The sequence below is a fragment of the Peromyscus maniculatus genome, chromosome 6, assembly GCF_049852395.1.
Source record: "Peromyscus maniculatus bairdii isolate BWxNUB_F1_BW_parent chromosome 6, HU_Pman_BW_mat_3.1, whole genome shotgun sequence".
Taxonomy (NCBI): domain Eukaryota; kingdom Metazoa; phylum Chordata; class Mammalia; order Rodentia; family Cricetidae; genus Peromyscus; species Peromyscus maniculatus.
In genome coordinates this window covers 84,320,619-84,335,490 of record NC_134857.1, presented here as the reverse complement: position 1 = coordinate 84,335,490, position 14,872 = coordinate 84,320,619, and the positions used below count along the sequence as shown (strand labels likewise).

The 14,872-nt window shown below is 41.4% G+C and overlaps 1 protein-coding gene and 1 pseudogene across 5 annotated transcripts in view; both read right to left on the bottom strand.

Annotated features, from left to right (window-relative positions):
- Window positions 1-13,925, bottom strand: part of Phtf1 (putative homeodomain transcription factor 1) — a 43,403-nt gene extending 29,478 nt beyond the window's left edge. For 2 of the 5 annotated variants that reach the window (XM_015999226.3, XM_042279638.2), the window contains exons 1-3: window positions 13,742-13,925; window positions 12,852-12,926; window positions 12,175-12,231 (exon numbers count right to left, since the gene is read on the bottom strand). In XM_015999226.3, the coding sequence (XP_015854712.2) occupies window positions 12,175-12,231; window positions 12,852-12,896 (102 nt within the window). In that variant the 5' untranslated portion in view covers window positions 12,897-12,926; window positions 13,742-13,925. Of the gene's footprint in view, window positions 1-12,174; window positions 12,232-12,851; window positions 12,927-13,198; window positions 13,350-13,741 lie in introns of those variants that run through there. The other 3 variants (XM_006980808.4, XM_076573757.1, XM_015999227.3) reach the window with 3 other exon arrangements.
- Window positions 7,787-8,507, bottom strand: LOC121830277 (small ribosomal subunit protein eS19 pseudogene; annotated as a pseudogene).
- Window positions 13,926-14,872: the final 947 nt, after the last annotated feature.

Here is a 14,872-nt window from a genome sequence, read left to right as displayed (position 1 = left end):
ATTTCATATTAAAGTAGCTTAATCTGCAGTGTTACTATATGTTAGTCCACTTATCTAAGATCAATGTAAGATTTTTGTTGCATCCTCAAGTTTCTAATAGTTCTAAAATTGACCACTGTTGCTTCAAAGACATGGCATTTCCTATTTTGTTTTTTAGAAGAAAAAGTGAGAATCTGAACGTCACAATAATCTTGCCATATAGTGTATATTTATGAAATTATCTTTTGATTTTCCTTCAAACTTTGGTTTGTCTAACTTGCTATTAATCTTTTAAGAGATAAATTTAGGTAGAATAATAAATAGCTCAGGGGACTAAGCGTTTGCCACTCAAGTGTGAGAATCTAGAGATTCAGAACTCTAGAACCAATGGAAAGCCACATGCAGAACACACCTGTATAACCCCAACACTCCTATGGTGAGGTAGGAAGCAGAGACAGGACATTCCTAGCTTACAGGCCCACTGCCTGGCATACATATGACTAACAAGAAACCTTGTTTCAAACAAAGTGAAAGTCAAGGACTGTTTCTTGAGGTTGTACTTTGACCTCCACACACATGCTCTTTCAGGTCACCAGGCTTTAGTTCCCAGCACCCACATGGCAGCAACCATCCACAACTCCAGTTCCAGGGAATCCAGCACTCTCCTGTGGCTTCCAAGGACAGACACGGCATGTATGTGGTTTATAGATATATATGCAGGCATGATACTCATACACAAAACAAAACTTTAAGAGAGAAAAAGAGGAATTTTAATTTCAAACTCAACTAAAACTTGTAGAAGCTACTTCTTAAGTTTTGAAATCAGATGTTTAACTACCAAAGTTAGTGTAAAAGGTTAAGCACATTTGCTCTGCAAGCAGAAGGACCTGAGTTTGAGTCTCCAGCTACTATATAAAAGCTAGGCATGGCCGCAGGTGCCTGTAACCCCAGCATCGGAGAGACAGATTCCGAGAGCTCAGCAGCCAACCTACCCGGCCTATATAACAAAGTTCCAGTCAGTGAGAGACCTTTCTCAAGATGGTAAGTCAGAGAAGAAGAGCAAGCCGTCTCAATTCCTACTGGGCACCATGAACACAACATACCCACAGTCATATGTATGCAACACACACACACACAAAGTTAATATAAAATCTCAAGGTTACAGTAATAGAGGCAGTTATCTTTGGCTCTTTTTAACTAAATTGATGGGGTCAAACAATTTAAGTGAACCCTACATTTCAATTCAACTATAGGCTATAGATACCACATACAGAAAAATTCCCTAAGACTCTAAATTACAATAAAATTATATGGTAATTTAGGAGGAAAAAAAAACTCCAAAGAAGCATGTATACTATATACACATACACACATATATACACATATATGTATGTAGTATGTAGTACATATATATGTATATATACATGTTTATATATGCTTGTCATAAAACATTATATTCAAATTCAAAAGTTAACAATTTCAAAATAAAAATATTACTATATTTTACTCTAATAGAAATAGGCCTTGTAGCCATCCCACTCGTGGGAGCTTCAAGTCTTTGTTCTCTTCATTCTTTACCTATTATGTTAGAGAAATATGATTAGCATTAAGAAGAGAACTATGTAACCCTCCCTCACCACTTAGCCAATAAATACTTAACATGCATCTTCCATGTTAGACATTCTACCTGGATAGACATAAAGTAAAAAGTGAGTCAGTACAGGGTCTGTCTTCAAAGAATGTATACTACAGAAGAGAAGATGGACTGTAAGGCAATGTATGAGGGTCTCTCAGGAACAAGCCCCTGAACTCCTCTATCATTTTTCTTTCCTAAGGGGAAAGAAGTCATTAATAAATTCATGACCACTGTTCTTAAGGGAAATAAACAACACACTGAGCACAGTGGCCCACACTTGGAATCCCAGCACTTAGGAGGCTAAGACAGAAGGATAACCATTAGTTTGAGACTTGCCTGAAGTGCCACATTAACAAAACTATTTCAAAACAAAACAAGTTACAAGTTACCATATACTTTAATATATGTTGAACAGAAGGACCATAAAAACAAAAACCCTATACCATCTTTATGCTGAAAATCTTTCTGCTATATCCTGTAGGCTGTACAGCATGTGTAAGAGGAACATGTATCTGACAGGGCAACCCACAGAGACAGCTGATTCGAGCTCGTGGGAGCTCGGGGACTCTAGACCAACATAGGCCCTCTGCATGTGGGTGACAGTTGTGTAGATTGGTCTATTTGTGGCCCCTAGCAGTGGTACCAGAAACTGTCCTTGGTGCATGAGCTGGCTTTTTGGAACCTACTTCCTATGATGAAATGCCTTGCTCAGCCTTGATGCAGCAGGGGAAGAGCTTGGTCCTGCCTCAATTTGGTGTGCCATGCTTTGTTGACTCCCATGGGAGGTCTGCCCATTTCTGAGGAGTGGACTGGGGAGGCAAGGGTGGAGAGGAGGTGGGGAAACTGTGGTTGGCATTTAAAATAAAGAAAAAAATTTAAAGAAAAAGAAGCACATGTGTCAGGCACTTTACAAACACTTCAAATAGCTGTTCTGTGAGACTGAAAACTTTATTGTCCTGATTTTATAGCTAAAGAAACCAAGACCCAGAGATCCAAACCAAGTTACTCTCAGTCTTCATCATTATACATCCTTGCTCTTGCTACATGAAACCAAATGCATCCGACAGCAAAAGGAGTTTTTGTTGGAGATCAAACAATATGGCCTGACCTGGAAAGCTTTAATGAGTAAACCCTGGGGGCTTTTAGTGATTTCCTCATTTGTTCCACACAATCTCTATTCTAGCAAGGAAAGACTGCAGGACGGAAGAGGGACACTCCTGCAGTGTCCCAGTGTGCCACTCCTGTGTGGCAGCCTAGACCTCTGCAGAGTCCTCTCCCATAGTAAGCTCCTAACAAAACTGTGATACCATGCCACAAGTTTGGAAGCACCTTACAAAAAACCCTGAGCAGGTTACTGCAACTGGGACAAAACCTCTGACATATCACCTTAAGGAAAGGATAAAACACACTGGATGTAACTGCTGCAACATCAGTGGACTGTGTGTGTAACCGTGAATAAAAACAGTAAGTGAAGCCCTGTAATTCCTCCCTATTTCATTTTATTGCCACTAAAAGAATAAAACTACAATAAAGTCAAGCACAAAAGGGGAAGCAACCTTTGACTTCCTAGGACACACTGTGCACACTGTGGTTTGACTCTGAGATACTCCCCCATGTGCTTATGTGAACATTTTTTCACCTGCTAGTGGCAATGTTTGGGGAAGCTGTGGAAACTTTAGGTGGGGCCTCAACGTAGTAAGTCTTTAGTGATGTGCCATGGAAGGTTATACCTGCTCCCAACTTTCTTCCTTATTCTCTGCTTCCTGTCCACAAAGCGAGTCCTCGCCTCCTCATACTCCTGTTTCCATGATACTGAACTTTACAAGGAGCCCAAAAAATGGAACCAAAGGATCATGAGCAAAATAAATCATTCCTTTTTGTTGTTGTTGTTGCTTTATCAGAGACTGTGTTAAAGAGATGAGAAAATAACAACAACAGAGGGCATGTTGTCAACAACAAAAAACAACGACAGCGCAAATAGCACTGAAGAACATGTATAACATACACCTACCTCAATTCTCAGAAGTGGGGGAAAGTCAGAGAAAGAGTTCTCAAGGAAAGCAATACCTGGGACACAAACTCAGGACTTCAGACCAGGTGACAGGAGCCTTTATCTGCTGAGCCACCTTACTGGCTCCACTTCTTGAATTTCTACTGCTTAGAGATCTGGTAGCAACTTTTCTACTATATTCTGGGCAATTTTTCTTGCTCTTTTATGTGTGAGCAAGTGCTCTATCACTGAGCAACATACAACCCTGCCCCACATTTTCATCTATAACATCTTTTTGGTTATTTTTTAAAGACTTTCTAAAGTTGGTAGATAAAACTTTGTCTTTATGAATTGTTTTTACAAGTGTTCTACTTTTAAAGTGGGATGGTGGATATATGATAGGTAAGCCTTCTCCTTAAGGGTGACAAGTAAACATGTTTTGAAGGATATATATGTATAGATGGTCCCCAACTTAAGACTGTTCAATTTAAGTATTGTCATCTTTACAACAATGGGAAAACAATATGTCCTCCACAGAAGCCATACTTCCAATCTGAACTCTGATCTCTTCACAGGCTAACAATATACAGTACAATGCTGTCTCATGACAGGGGGTAGTAACAGCTCCCAGTTACCATAACATCACCAGGGTAAACAGTCCACACCCTGCTATGGTCAGTATTGCTAAGCTTGGCACTCAGGCTAGGTGCATTAACTTCTGATGGTATTTTCAGTTTATAGTAGTCTGTCAAGAGCTATTATATTTATTGTGGAATGAATTAACTATTCATTATTAGGTCATATGGTTACCATTTTTGTGGGACAAACACTATATTCACTCAGAATTTCTCAAGAATATGTGAACTATAATCAGCATGTTATATGATACATCTCTTGAACTTAATCCAGTCTTGATTTTATAGTATCTAATTACTTAAACATATGAATTACTGTCTTTTTCCCATTTGTTTAGTCAGTTTGGGTCAAGGCCTTGGTATGTAGACTAAACTGGCTTCAAACTTGCAATTCTTCTGCCTCGGCTTCCCTCCCAAGTACTGTTAATAGTCATGACCCATCAAAACATCTTAATTCTTTAATTCTTTTTTTTTTTTTTTTTGGTTTTTCAAGACAGGGTTTCTCTGTGTAGCTTTGCACCTTTCCTAGAACTCACTCGGTAGCCCAGACTGGCCTCGAACTCACAGAGATCCACCTGCCTCTGCCTCCCGAGTGCTGGGATTAAAGGCGTGCGCCACCATCGCCCGGCAAACATCTTAATTCTTTAAAGCAATATTATTCTTTCTGTGCTTCTTTTCTCTTCCTTTTTAAGTTTCAAATATTTTATGAACTTTATCCATTTATATGTACACATAGATGCACAGATTTCCACTAACTTGCTAAATTCAAGTCAGTACACTAGGTACAGCTTTCTGAACAGTAGCTCACTCTAGGGGCCGCCAACCATTTCACTCTTCAGTATCTTTACATCTTTTCTCTTCAGTTAGTTTCCGCAGAAATCGCACCCTCCTCTTTAGCAGTAAACAGCTTGGCTGCCAGGCTCATTTGATCCTAGGTATTAGGGCTTCACTCAACCCACATTTGTTTCTGGTACAGAGCACAGAACTGTTTCAGCCTACCAAAGAGCAAGCTTCAGTCTGTCGTCTATGAGAGGAAGACAGTAGTTGTATGGAATAAAGAAGGTCTGAGGGTGGGTCTATTGCCACTATGCATATGTTTCCAAAGTCCTGTCTTCAGTTCTGCCTAACACCAGCACACTGGCTGATGAATCTAGTTAAATTTTACTGAAACGGAACGCAGAGCCTGTTCTCGTTTCTTACTGGCTTTCCCTGCGGCAGACATTCAGATGCTTGTGCATTCTTCACTTGCCATCTACTTCCCAACTTTGGAATTGTACTGACAGTGCTCATCTAATGGAGCCTCCTCTGCTATTCTCACACCTCAGAGTTGAGCCCTTTTTCTTACTGCTATAGCTGTAGACATTTCAGGACAAAACTCAACAGAGCTTAGGGCATGCATTCGACCTGTCATTTTTAATGAGGAGGATCATCACACCATTCAGTACTAAGAATAAAACGACAAACACAGCTGAATTAGCCTCTGCACTTCACTAGCCTTTCTTTTCTAGAGATAACGTTATGTCACTTTCAAAGAGTAGCTTTTGTTCTTTTTAATATTAGCTAGAAAAATTTTTCAAACAAAGAAAATATTCATTTAGCATGTTTTGTTCATCTTAGCAAGCAGCATGCTAAATAGTAGTAACAGAAAATATTCTTGGTTAGTCTTATTTTGAAAGAATAAATTGATCTTTATCACTAAAATAACATCAAACATATTTAATATAGTCTCTCAATTAAGACTTTGGAGAACAATTCATATTGTAAAGTATATGTAAATATTTTGTGTAGTACACATTTTCTCCTACCATTGGTATAATTTATATACTATTAAGTTCATCCATTTGAAATTTACAGTTTTGATAAATTATGAGTTTTAGTGAGTTTTAGTTAATTCACAGTTATATAATCATGATTATACTCAGTACTTAGAATATAACTATCACCCCAAAACTTCCTGTGAGACCATGCATTAGTCAAATTTTCATTATGTAATGTAAAGTCTGGGCAGCTTTATAAAGAAGGGGGATTATTTGTATCCAGTTGGGAGGAGTAGGCCTGGGGCCTACAACTAGAGACAGCCTTCTTGTTGGTAACCTCCAAACAGCACAGAGCATCACATGGAAAGGAAGGGGTGTATATGCAAGTGTAACTCTCCCTACTCTGGTCCTAATAAGCTGCAAAGGCCCGTCTGCAAACACCACAGTTAGATCGATCACCTTTCCACTTTCCTAATACCTCACAATGAGGATCAAATTGCAGCACATGAAACCCTGGGAAGGACACTCAAACCACAACAGCCTGTCTGCAGAAATCCCAGTTCCTAAGAGACTTCAGAAGGCGACCACTCATCTCATCTGTTTTCTATCTTTATACATTTCTAGAAATTTCCTATCAGCAGAATCATGTAAAATTGCTTTCCTTGGGTAGGTCCTTTCACTGGGCATATTATATAGGTACACTGCATCTGTTGATGATACACATTCCACTGTACAGATATAAGATACCGGTTTAAACATTCACCAATTTGGGATGAATTTGTAAACAGAGCTGCTTGTTTTCACTTGTCTTATAGATAATCATGTAAAAGGCATACATTTAACTTTTAAGAGACCATCAGGCAACTTTCAGTTTTCCATGCCAATCAATATTATCTGAAATCTCGTTTCTCTCTATCTTTGCTTGGTAGGGTTGGTCTTTTCCATTTTATCCATTCTAATAGGGATACAGTGGAATCTCACCTTTCCTGATGACTAATGTAAAGCATCTTTTCATGTGCCTAATGGCTATTCATTTAGTCTTTGATAAAATGTCTGTTCGAGTCTTTTTTGTTTTGTTTTTCGAGACAAGGTTTCTCTGTGTAGTTTTGGTTCCTGTCCTGGATCTTGCTCTGTAGACCAGGCTGGCCTCGAACTCACAGAGATATGCCTGGCTCTGCCTCCAGAGTGCTGGGGTTAAAGGTGTGTGCCACCACCGCCCAACCTGTTCAAGTCTTTAACCATTATTTAAGTATGTTTTTTTCTTAGTTCTTTGTATATATGATTTGAAAATATTTTCACATTTTCTCCAAAAGTAGCCACCCCTCATCTCAAAGGAGATGGGGTCTTACTCTTTTGTTTACACTGGCCTCTAACTCCTAGGCATAAACTATTCTCTTGCCTCAGCTTCCCAAGTAGCTGGGACTCTGACAACAGGTGTGTGTGACTGCATCCTCATTTTCATTAAATGATATACTTGGGGGTGAAAGCTTTTCATTTTGTAAATCCAATTAATCATTTTCATATGTCTATGCTTTTGTATTACTGAGGTGCCACAGCAAGAATGTGGATTAAAAGACAACTTGTAAGAGCTGGTTCTCTCCTTTCCACCATGTATCCCAGGGACTGAACTTAGCTTGGCAGGTTTGTCGGCAAAGAACTTTTATTATCTGAGCCATCTCCCTGACTCTATTCAGGGACTATTGATGTGAAGCAAGGCCTCACTATATAGCCCAAGCTGGCCTTGAACTTACAATCCTCCTGCTTTAGGCTCCTGAGTACTGGAATTACAGGCATACATCACTATATATTTATAATTTTTCTTTCATAGATGTGTTCCTAAGAAGCTTTTGCCCATTTAAGGTGACAAGATTTCCTACATTTTCTTCTAAAAATCTATAGTTTATTTTCATTTTTAAATGAATGAGGCAATTTATTAATCCAGCATCCTTTGTTCTAATGAATGCTTCTTACTGACAGCTGTCACCTGTCCAGCGATCCTGTCCAGATCTCTCTGTCCCTGAAGTGTTATCTTGTGGCCCCCATCTTTGTCCGTCTGTACCATTTTCAGCCTTTCCAGGGCGTTGAGGACCCAGCAGGCCACACTCTTGGAGCCTCAGGTAAGTGGCTAAGCCTGACAGTTTCTCTCCTGTCCTCTGTGGATCTTGGTCACAGAGCCAATCCTAGCACCACAGCAAAGGTGCAGATGCTGTGCTGTGGAAGGAGCTAATGTGTAGAAGCAGTTCTCATCACAGGGAGCAAGCTCTTTATGCTTGGCCAGCTTGACTGTGTCCACCCATTCAGGGACTCTCAGCTTCCTGGGCTTTCTGAAGGCTGCCAGAGCTCTGACAAACTTGCTGCTGGTTAACATCTTTTATAGTAACTCCAGGCATCACACCACCCCCAAGCTGCCAGCTAGGGGAAAGGGAATGACAGGGCTGCCTAGGCACATGAGTTGAGAGTCTAGTTTAATTTCTTATAATTAAATCTATAATCAATTTTTTGTTATATAAAAAAAAATAAAGATCATGTTTACAGTTTTTAACCAACCATTTCAGCACTGTTGACTGAAAAGGTCATCATTTCCTTATTGAATTTTCTGGCACTGTCCTAGTTAGCTTCAGCTGTCAACTTGACCCAGTCTAGAGTCATCTGAGGAAGCATCACCTGAGAGACCGGCCAGTGATCTGTGGCCCTATCTGTTTTAAATGACTAATGTGGGAGAAGAGTCCAGCCTACTGCAGGCTGTGCCATTCCTGGGCAGGTGGACCTGGAGCTTTTTAAGAAAGTGTGCATGAGCCTATGAGCAAGCCAACAAGCAGAAAGCAGTACTCCTCACAGCTCCTGCCCTGTGCTCCTGCCCTGACTTTCCTCAGTGATGATCTCAAGTATAAGCCAAAGAAACTGTTTTCTCTTCATGTTGCTTTTGGTAAGTGTTTTTATCACAACAACAGAGAGAAAACTAGGATGGGCATCTTTGTTAAAATCAAATTTATAGCAAAGCATGGTTAGTGTATCTGTCCCATCGTTGACAAGGGTGAGGCCAGAGGATTGTGAATCCAAAGGCGGCTGAAACTACCTAGAGAGCCCCCTGCCTGCCTGGGTTACATAGTAAGACTCTGTCTCAGAAGATGAAAATCATTCCAATAATGTGGTACGGAGGGGCTGGAGAGATGGCTCAGTGTTAGGAGCACTTCCAGCTCTTGCAGAGGACTCAGTTTCCAACACCCATAGTGGCCCACAACCATCTGTAACTCCAGTTCCAAGGGATCCAATGCCGCCTTCTGACTTCTGTGGGCACAATGCACACATGTAGTACACATACATAGAAGTGGGCAAAACACCCACACATGAAAAAAATAACTCTAAAAATTTTTTAAATTTTTTAATTAAACAAAAGAGGTATGGAGTTATTTCTAGATTTTTCTTTCCCATCTATCAATCATACAAATACAATACTATTTCCCTATTTTGTTTACATACTAAATTTTAAGATCACATTATATAAGCCTTCCAACTGACTTTATAAAATTTATTTTTAATATTTCATTCTTTGCAATCCATACTAATTTCAGAGCTAACTTATTATTAGTTCCTACCAAAAAAAGGCTGGCTGGAATCCTGAAGGCATATTATTAAATATACTGGGAGATAACTGATATTTAAACAATACTGAATCTTCTAGATCATAAATGAGACATGTTGCTTTCTAACACCTCTGAAAAACATTGTGTAGTTTTAGCATGCAAGTCTTACACTTTCTATGCAAAATTCACACCTAAAATTTTTTTATCTTTTATACTATACTGATTAGAATTATTTGTTTTATTTACTTATTTCTGTGCATGTGTGTGAGTATATGTCCTTGTGTGCAAACCTGTAGGCCAGAAGAGCGCATGAGATCCCTCAGAGCTAGAGCAACAGACACTGTTTGCTGGACTTGTCATGTGAGTGGTAAGAATCCAAACTCTAGCTCTTCCTGACTGCACAAAAGCACACTTAACTGCTAAGTCATCTCTGCAGCCCACTTCCTTTGGTTTTTCTGATACAGGATCTTACTGTCTGCAGCACAAGCTGGCCTTGAACTCATGGCAATCCTCCTGCTTTTGCCCCTCAAATGCTGGGATACTTTCTTAATTTTACTTGCAGTTTACCATAGCTAATACATAGAAACTCAAGTGATTTTTGCACACTAACCTTAGATCCAAAGACTTTGCCAAACTTATCTGTTAGTAATTTTTTGTAAATTACCTAGATTAGATAAAAGTAGAGAAATCACGTATTCTTGGTTTTTTCTTGACTATGGGGAAAACAGTTTTTATCCATTTAAGGGTGACATTTGCTGTAGGCTTTTTCCCAGCCTTTAATAAGTTAAGGGACCTACCTTCATCACTTACTTCATCATTACAAATTTACAAATGCGTAACATTTTGTCAAGTGTTTTTACTGTGTCTACTGAGTAAATCATATGGTTTGGGTCTTTATTCCGTTAGTCACTGTAAAATAGTACTGTGATCTGATATACTAATTTTTTGTTTTCATTTTCAATTTTTCCTTTTTTATTTTTAATTTAGCTTTTTTGTTTGTTTAATCTAACTAAGTACCTTTTTTAAAAAAATCATAGTTTTTTCACATTATCTTAACCACAAAACCCATGAAAGTAGGAACTGCTTATCTTTTTCAGGACATTAAAACATTTTTTAAGGTTTTTTTTTTTTTCATTCAATGTTTTGACCATATTTTCCTCTTCTCCAACTCTTCCCAGATCCTACCCCACCCACCCAATCTCCTGTGCTTTCTCTCAAAATACACACACACACACACACACACACACACACACACACACACACACGTTAACAAGAAACTCTGACAGGGTGCACTAAAAGGCATATGGTAAGATGCACAGAAAAAAGAATTAAGAAAATCTAAATTGGTTGGGGGGAGATTTCTTACTCTGCAGCAAGAGGTAAAATCCTTTTAAGGACCAGGAAACCAAAACCCAGACAAAAGCACATGGACCTGTTAAGGATCACAAGGTTAGAGGTCACTAAACAATATCTGATTTCCTGAATTCACAGAAGAATACGTAGACAAGATTTAGACAGTTAGAAATGAAATTTGGAGATTCATCTGAACCCCATGTTCCATTAATATAAGGGAGGGCTGTAGGAAATTGTGAAGTTAGTTGTGTACTGAATAGCTCAAACAGCTTTTTAGGTGATTGGCTTATAAAGAAATGCACAGATAATGGTTAAATATATCCCACCAAAGATTCAGAGGTCTAGTCTGATCAGTGTAACTTAAATAAGTAGAACACTCTTGGTTGTACTTACCCATGCTTTTAAAGTGATGATAAAGGTCTGCAACAGATCTTTTCAAAAAAGTCCCAAACCAAGAATGTACTGGCATTTATGAACGCTTTCCAAGGAAGTGAGACCCTAGATCTAGATTTATATTCTTTTCTTAGGGCTTTTCCTCAAAAAAATCAAATTACAACTGGCTACCCAGAAAATGCTCAATGACTAATTTGTACCAACACCAGTATTTCTCGTTCCCGTTTGGTGAATTAGATACTAAAATTTAACCCTCCCTTCTACTATTACAAATTAACTAGCTGGCATTCTGAATTACACAGTAGTTCTCGGTTGTTTGGTTATCATGAAGAAACCGAAGACTGTGCTCAGTTCTAAGAATAATGTACAAAGAAGCTTAAGAACCTGAAAAACTTGAAGGCTCGCCTCTAAACCAGTAACTGAAAAAAAAAAAAAATGGAGGCCAAAGGCTAGATGTAGGCCAAATAAGAATTTTATTTGATTAGTACAGTGGTGATGATTGTATTAAGGAGGAGGAGGAAGATGGAGAGGAAAAGAGGAAGAGAGGAAGAGGACTACCACCCTCTTAAAAAATGTGGATATTTCTTTATAAAAACTATGTCCTTCCAGCTTCTAATAAAAGTCTGTCATATGGTATGACAAGAGGTAAGAAACCACATTCCTATTTACCTGGGACATGTGCTACTGAAGCCACATATCCACTGTCCGTTATCATTATCCAGGCACTACTGTTTTTCTTATACAATTCAAAGAATAAAAGAATGCACAGTTGGTGGATATTTAAAAAGTATGATCCACTCTTCTCTTTAAAGCAGTAACAAAGCTAGAATCAAAGAAATCAATTTACCTTAATCTGAGTCTGTTCGATTGACTTTTCCCATATCTGCTGATCATATGCTCCAATCTGAAATAAGGAGCAGGCTATTTAAATGATGCAAAGGCAATCTCTGTATCTAAGTCAAACCTCACAGAGCCATGAGTCTATTAAATATGTTGTCCGGAAAATGTATTTCTCACATAGTAAATTCATACTTTCCAGGGCTATTTCCAAAAACAAAACAAAGGACTGGGTCTAGAAAGTAAAAAGGCAACACCCCAAATATTTTGAAGATCACCTAAAAGCTATTTCCACTCCCTAAGAAAAAAATCAATAGGAGTACCAGAGAGGAATAAAAGGTAAGGACAGCTCAATCAGACGGTAACAGCAATCTGAGCCATGCAGATAAGAGTTTCATTCTTTGTCTTTATAAAAAAAAATAATAAGTTTGATAATTTGCAAAGCAAAGCATTACAGTAGTGTGTGTATGCAGCCTGGAGAAAGGTGACTTACAGCTCACAACCTGGAACCCGAAACTGGGTTTATAATGACTCTGCACATCAATTTTTTTCAGTTATGTGGAGATATTATATAAGAATATTTGACATTACCAAACTTAAGGCAAGTAACCCTATTATTTGTGGGAGTTTTTCTGCAGAAGTACGGTTTACAAAATATAATGATAATAATAATAATACTGCTGTTACCTTCTTCTGATACCACGATATGGCATCTCTCTCATTTGAGGCCATCTGTGTCTCCAGCCAGAGAGTGGGATTTCACTGAAAACGAAGGAAATGCCTCAGTAAGTCTAGTTGTTGAAGGCTATTGTCCCGTTTGGGGTCTGACTTAAAATCGGCTTCTCTCAGCCTCTCCATGAGCTGCTCTTTCTCCGGCTGTTGGCCGGGAAGAAAAAGAAGAGGAGGAGGGTGGGGGGGAATGGACGCAGCGGAGACCGAGAAGCCTCTGCACCACCCGGTGCAAGTGTGGATGCGGGGACGGCGAGGACCCGAGCCGGCCTCCCGCGCCCTCCGCCTTCCCGCAGCCGGCTCACCTGGTGCCCGCTGCCGGGCAGGCTGCCGGCCGGGCCCCCGCTCCTCAGTGACCCCGGCCGGGCCGGGAGGCCGGGGGCGAGGCGGCGGGCCCGGCAGGCCGCATCTTCCCCCAGAGGCCCGGACGCCGGCGGGGCCGTTACCATGGAGACCGCGGCGGCCAGCCCAGCCCCTGAGGCAGCCGGGCGCCCGGGGGAGCGCAGCCTGCCGCCGCCGCCGCAGACGCCCGACCTAGTCGGCCACCGAACGGGCCATGGGAGAAGCCAGGAACCAACTGGGAAATGGGGGGAAGGCAGCGGGCAGGGTGCCTTCTCCGGCCACCTCGGCACCCGCAAGGGCTGGAGGCCCCGGCAGCGGGCCCCGGGCCGGAGCGGCGGCGCGCGTCGTCCGTGGGGGACTGGCGGCGGCTCGACGAGCTCTGGGTGCGATCAGCCGCTTCCGCCTTCCGGCTCCGCCCCCGGCCGCCTGCCCGCCGCCTTGGCCTCCTTGAGGTGGAGGCCGCCGGCCGCGCCGCCAGGAACCCTGGACGCTTAACGGAAAATCACCTCAGAGACGACCCTCCCGGCACCCATCGATCCCGGGAGGCTGGTCCCGACAGTCCAGAGGTCCCGGTGCGGGTCTGTGGCGTTTAGTGTGGTGTTACTTCATATCCGTGGCCCTTTGGGGGGACGCGGTCAGAAAGCAGTGGGGGGCACGAGCCCTCCGCACGAGTTCTCCGTTCCTGTGGACGGCAAATGCTTGTGAATTGGCGCGGCCTGGAACGCGGGCGGCCGGCCGGCCTGGGTCAGCGATCCCCTCCCTCGGCTCTCAGCCGCCCCGACCTCAGCTTGCTGGTGCCCACCGGAGCCTAGGAGAGGATGCTCGGGGCTCGGACCGCACTGGGGCTTTCCCCTCGTCGGTGGAAATGGCTGTCGAGGCTGCTGTGAGTGATTCCAGCCGAGGTCAGGAGGAAGGGCAGCTGCACTCGGATGTGCCCATCTAAATGTATGCCCACGGGGTTTCTAAGCTGCTCTCTTTTCTGTACTTTTTGTGCACCATTAATGGCTTCTTCCCGAAGGCCATTGTCTTCTACTTACTTAAAGCTGTGTCCGTTCTTGCCATGGGCACAAAGCACAAAGGTGATGTAAGGCCAGTAATAATAGATAAAGGCTGTCACTTGCGACTAATGCGGCAGTCTCCACCCTATAGGCCTTCTTGTAAGTCATTAAAACCGTATCAAATGCAAGTTTTCCATAATGCAAACCTACTAAAATGTTAACACCCACAGGAATTTTTAAAAATTACTTCACCCACACATTGGCAGTGGTCTCCACTGCTTTTTACCCCTTAACTGTTAAGGGGGAAACTAAAAGCTGTTGAGCCCTTCAGTACTGCTGAACATTGTAATTCAAGGCAACGACCAACTAATTGGTAAATGACAAAAAAAGAAAAATTACTTAAGACCTAAGATCAACACTAATAACAAAATCATTTGTCTTCACTGCTGAACACACGGAAGATGTTTTCTGGGCTGTGGGCAGTATTTTGGGAAATAAAATTAGTGGTACGGTAGCAAATCATTTTCCAGGAGCCCTGGTAAAATGTTTCAGTGTTTTATTAGGATGCTGCCGAACCACAGGCAGAACTTTGAACCCAAAACAGCATTCAGTCCCTGTTCACAGTAATGAACTTCCAGT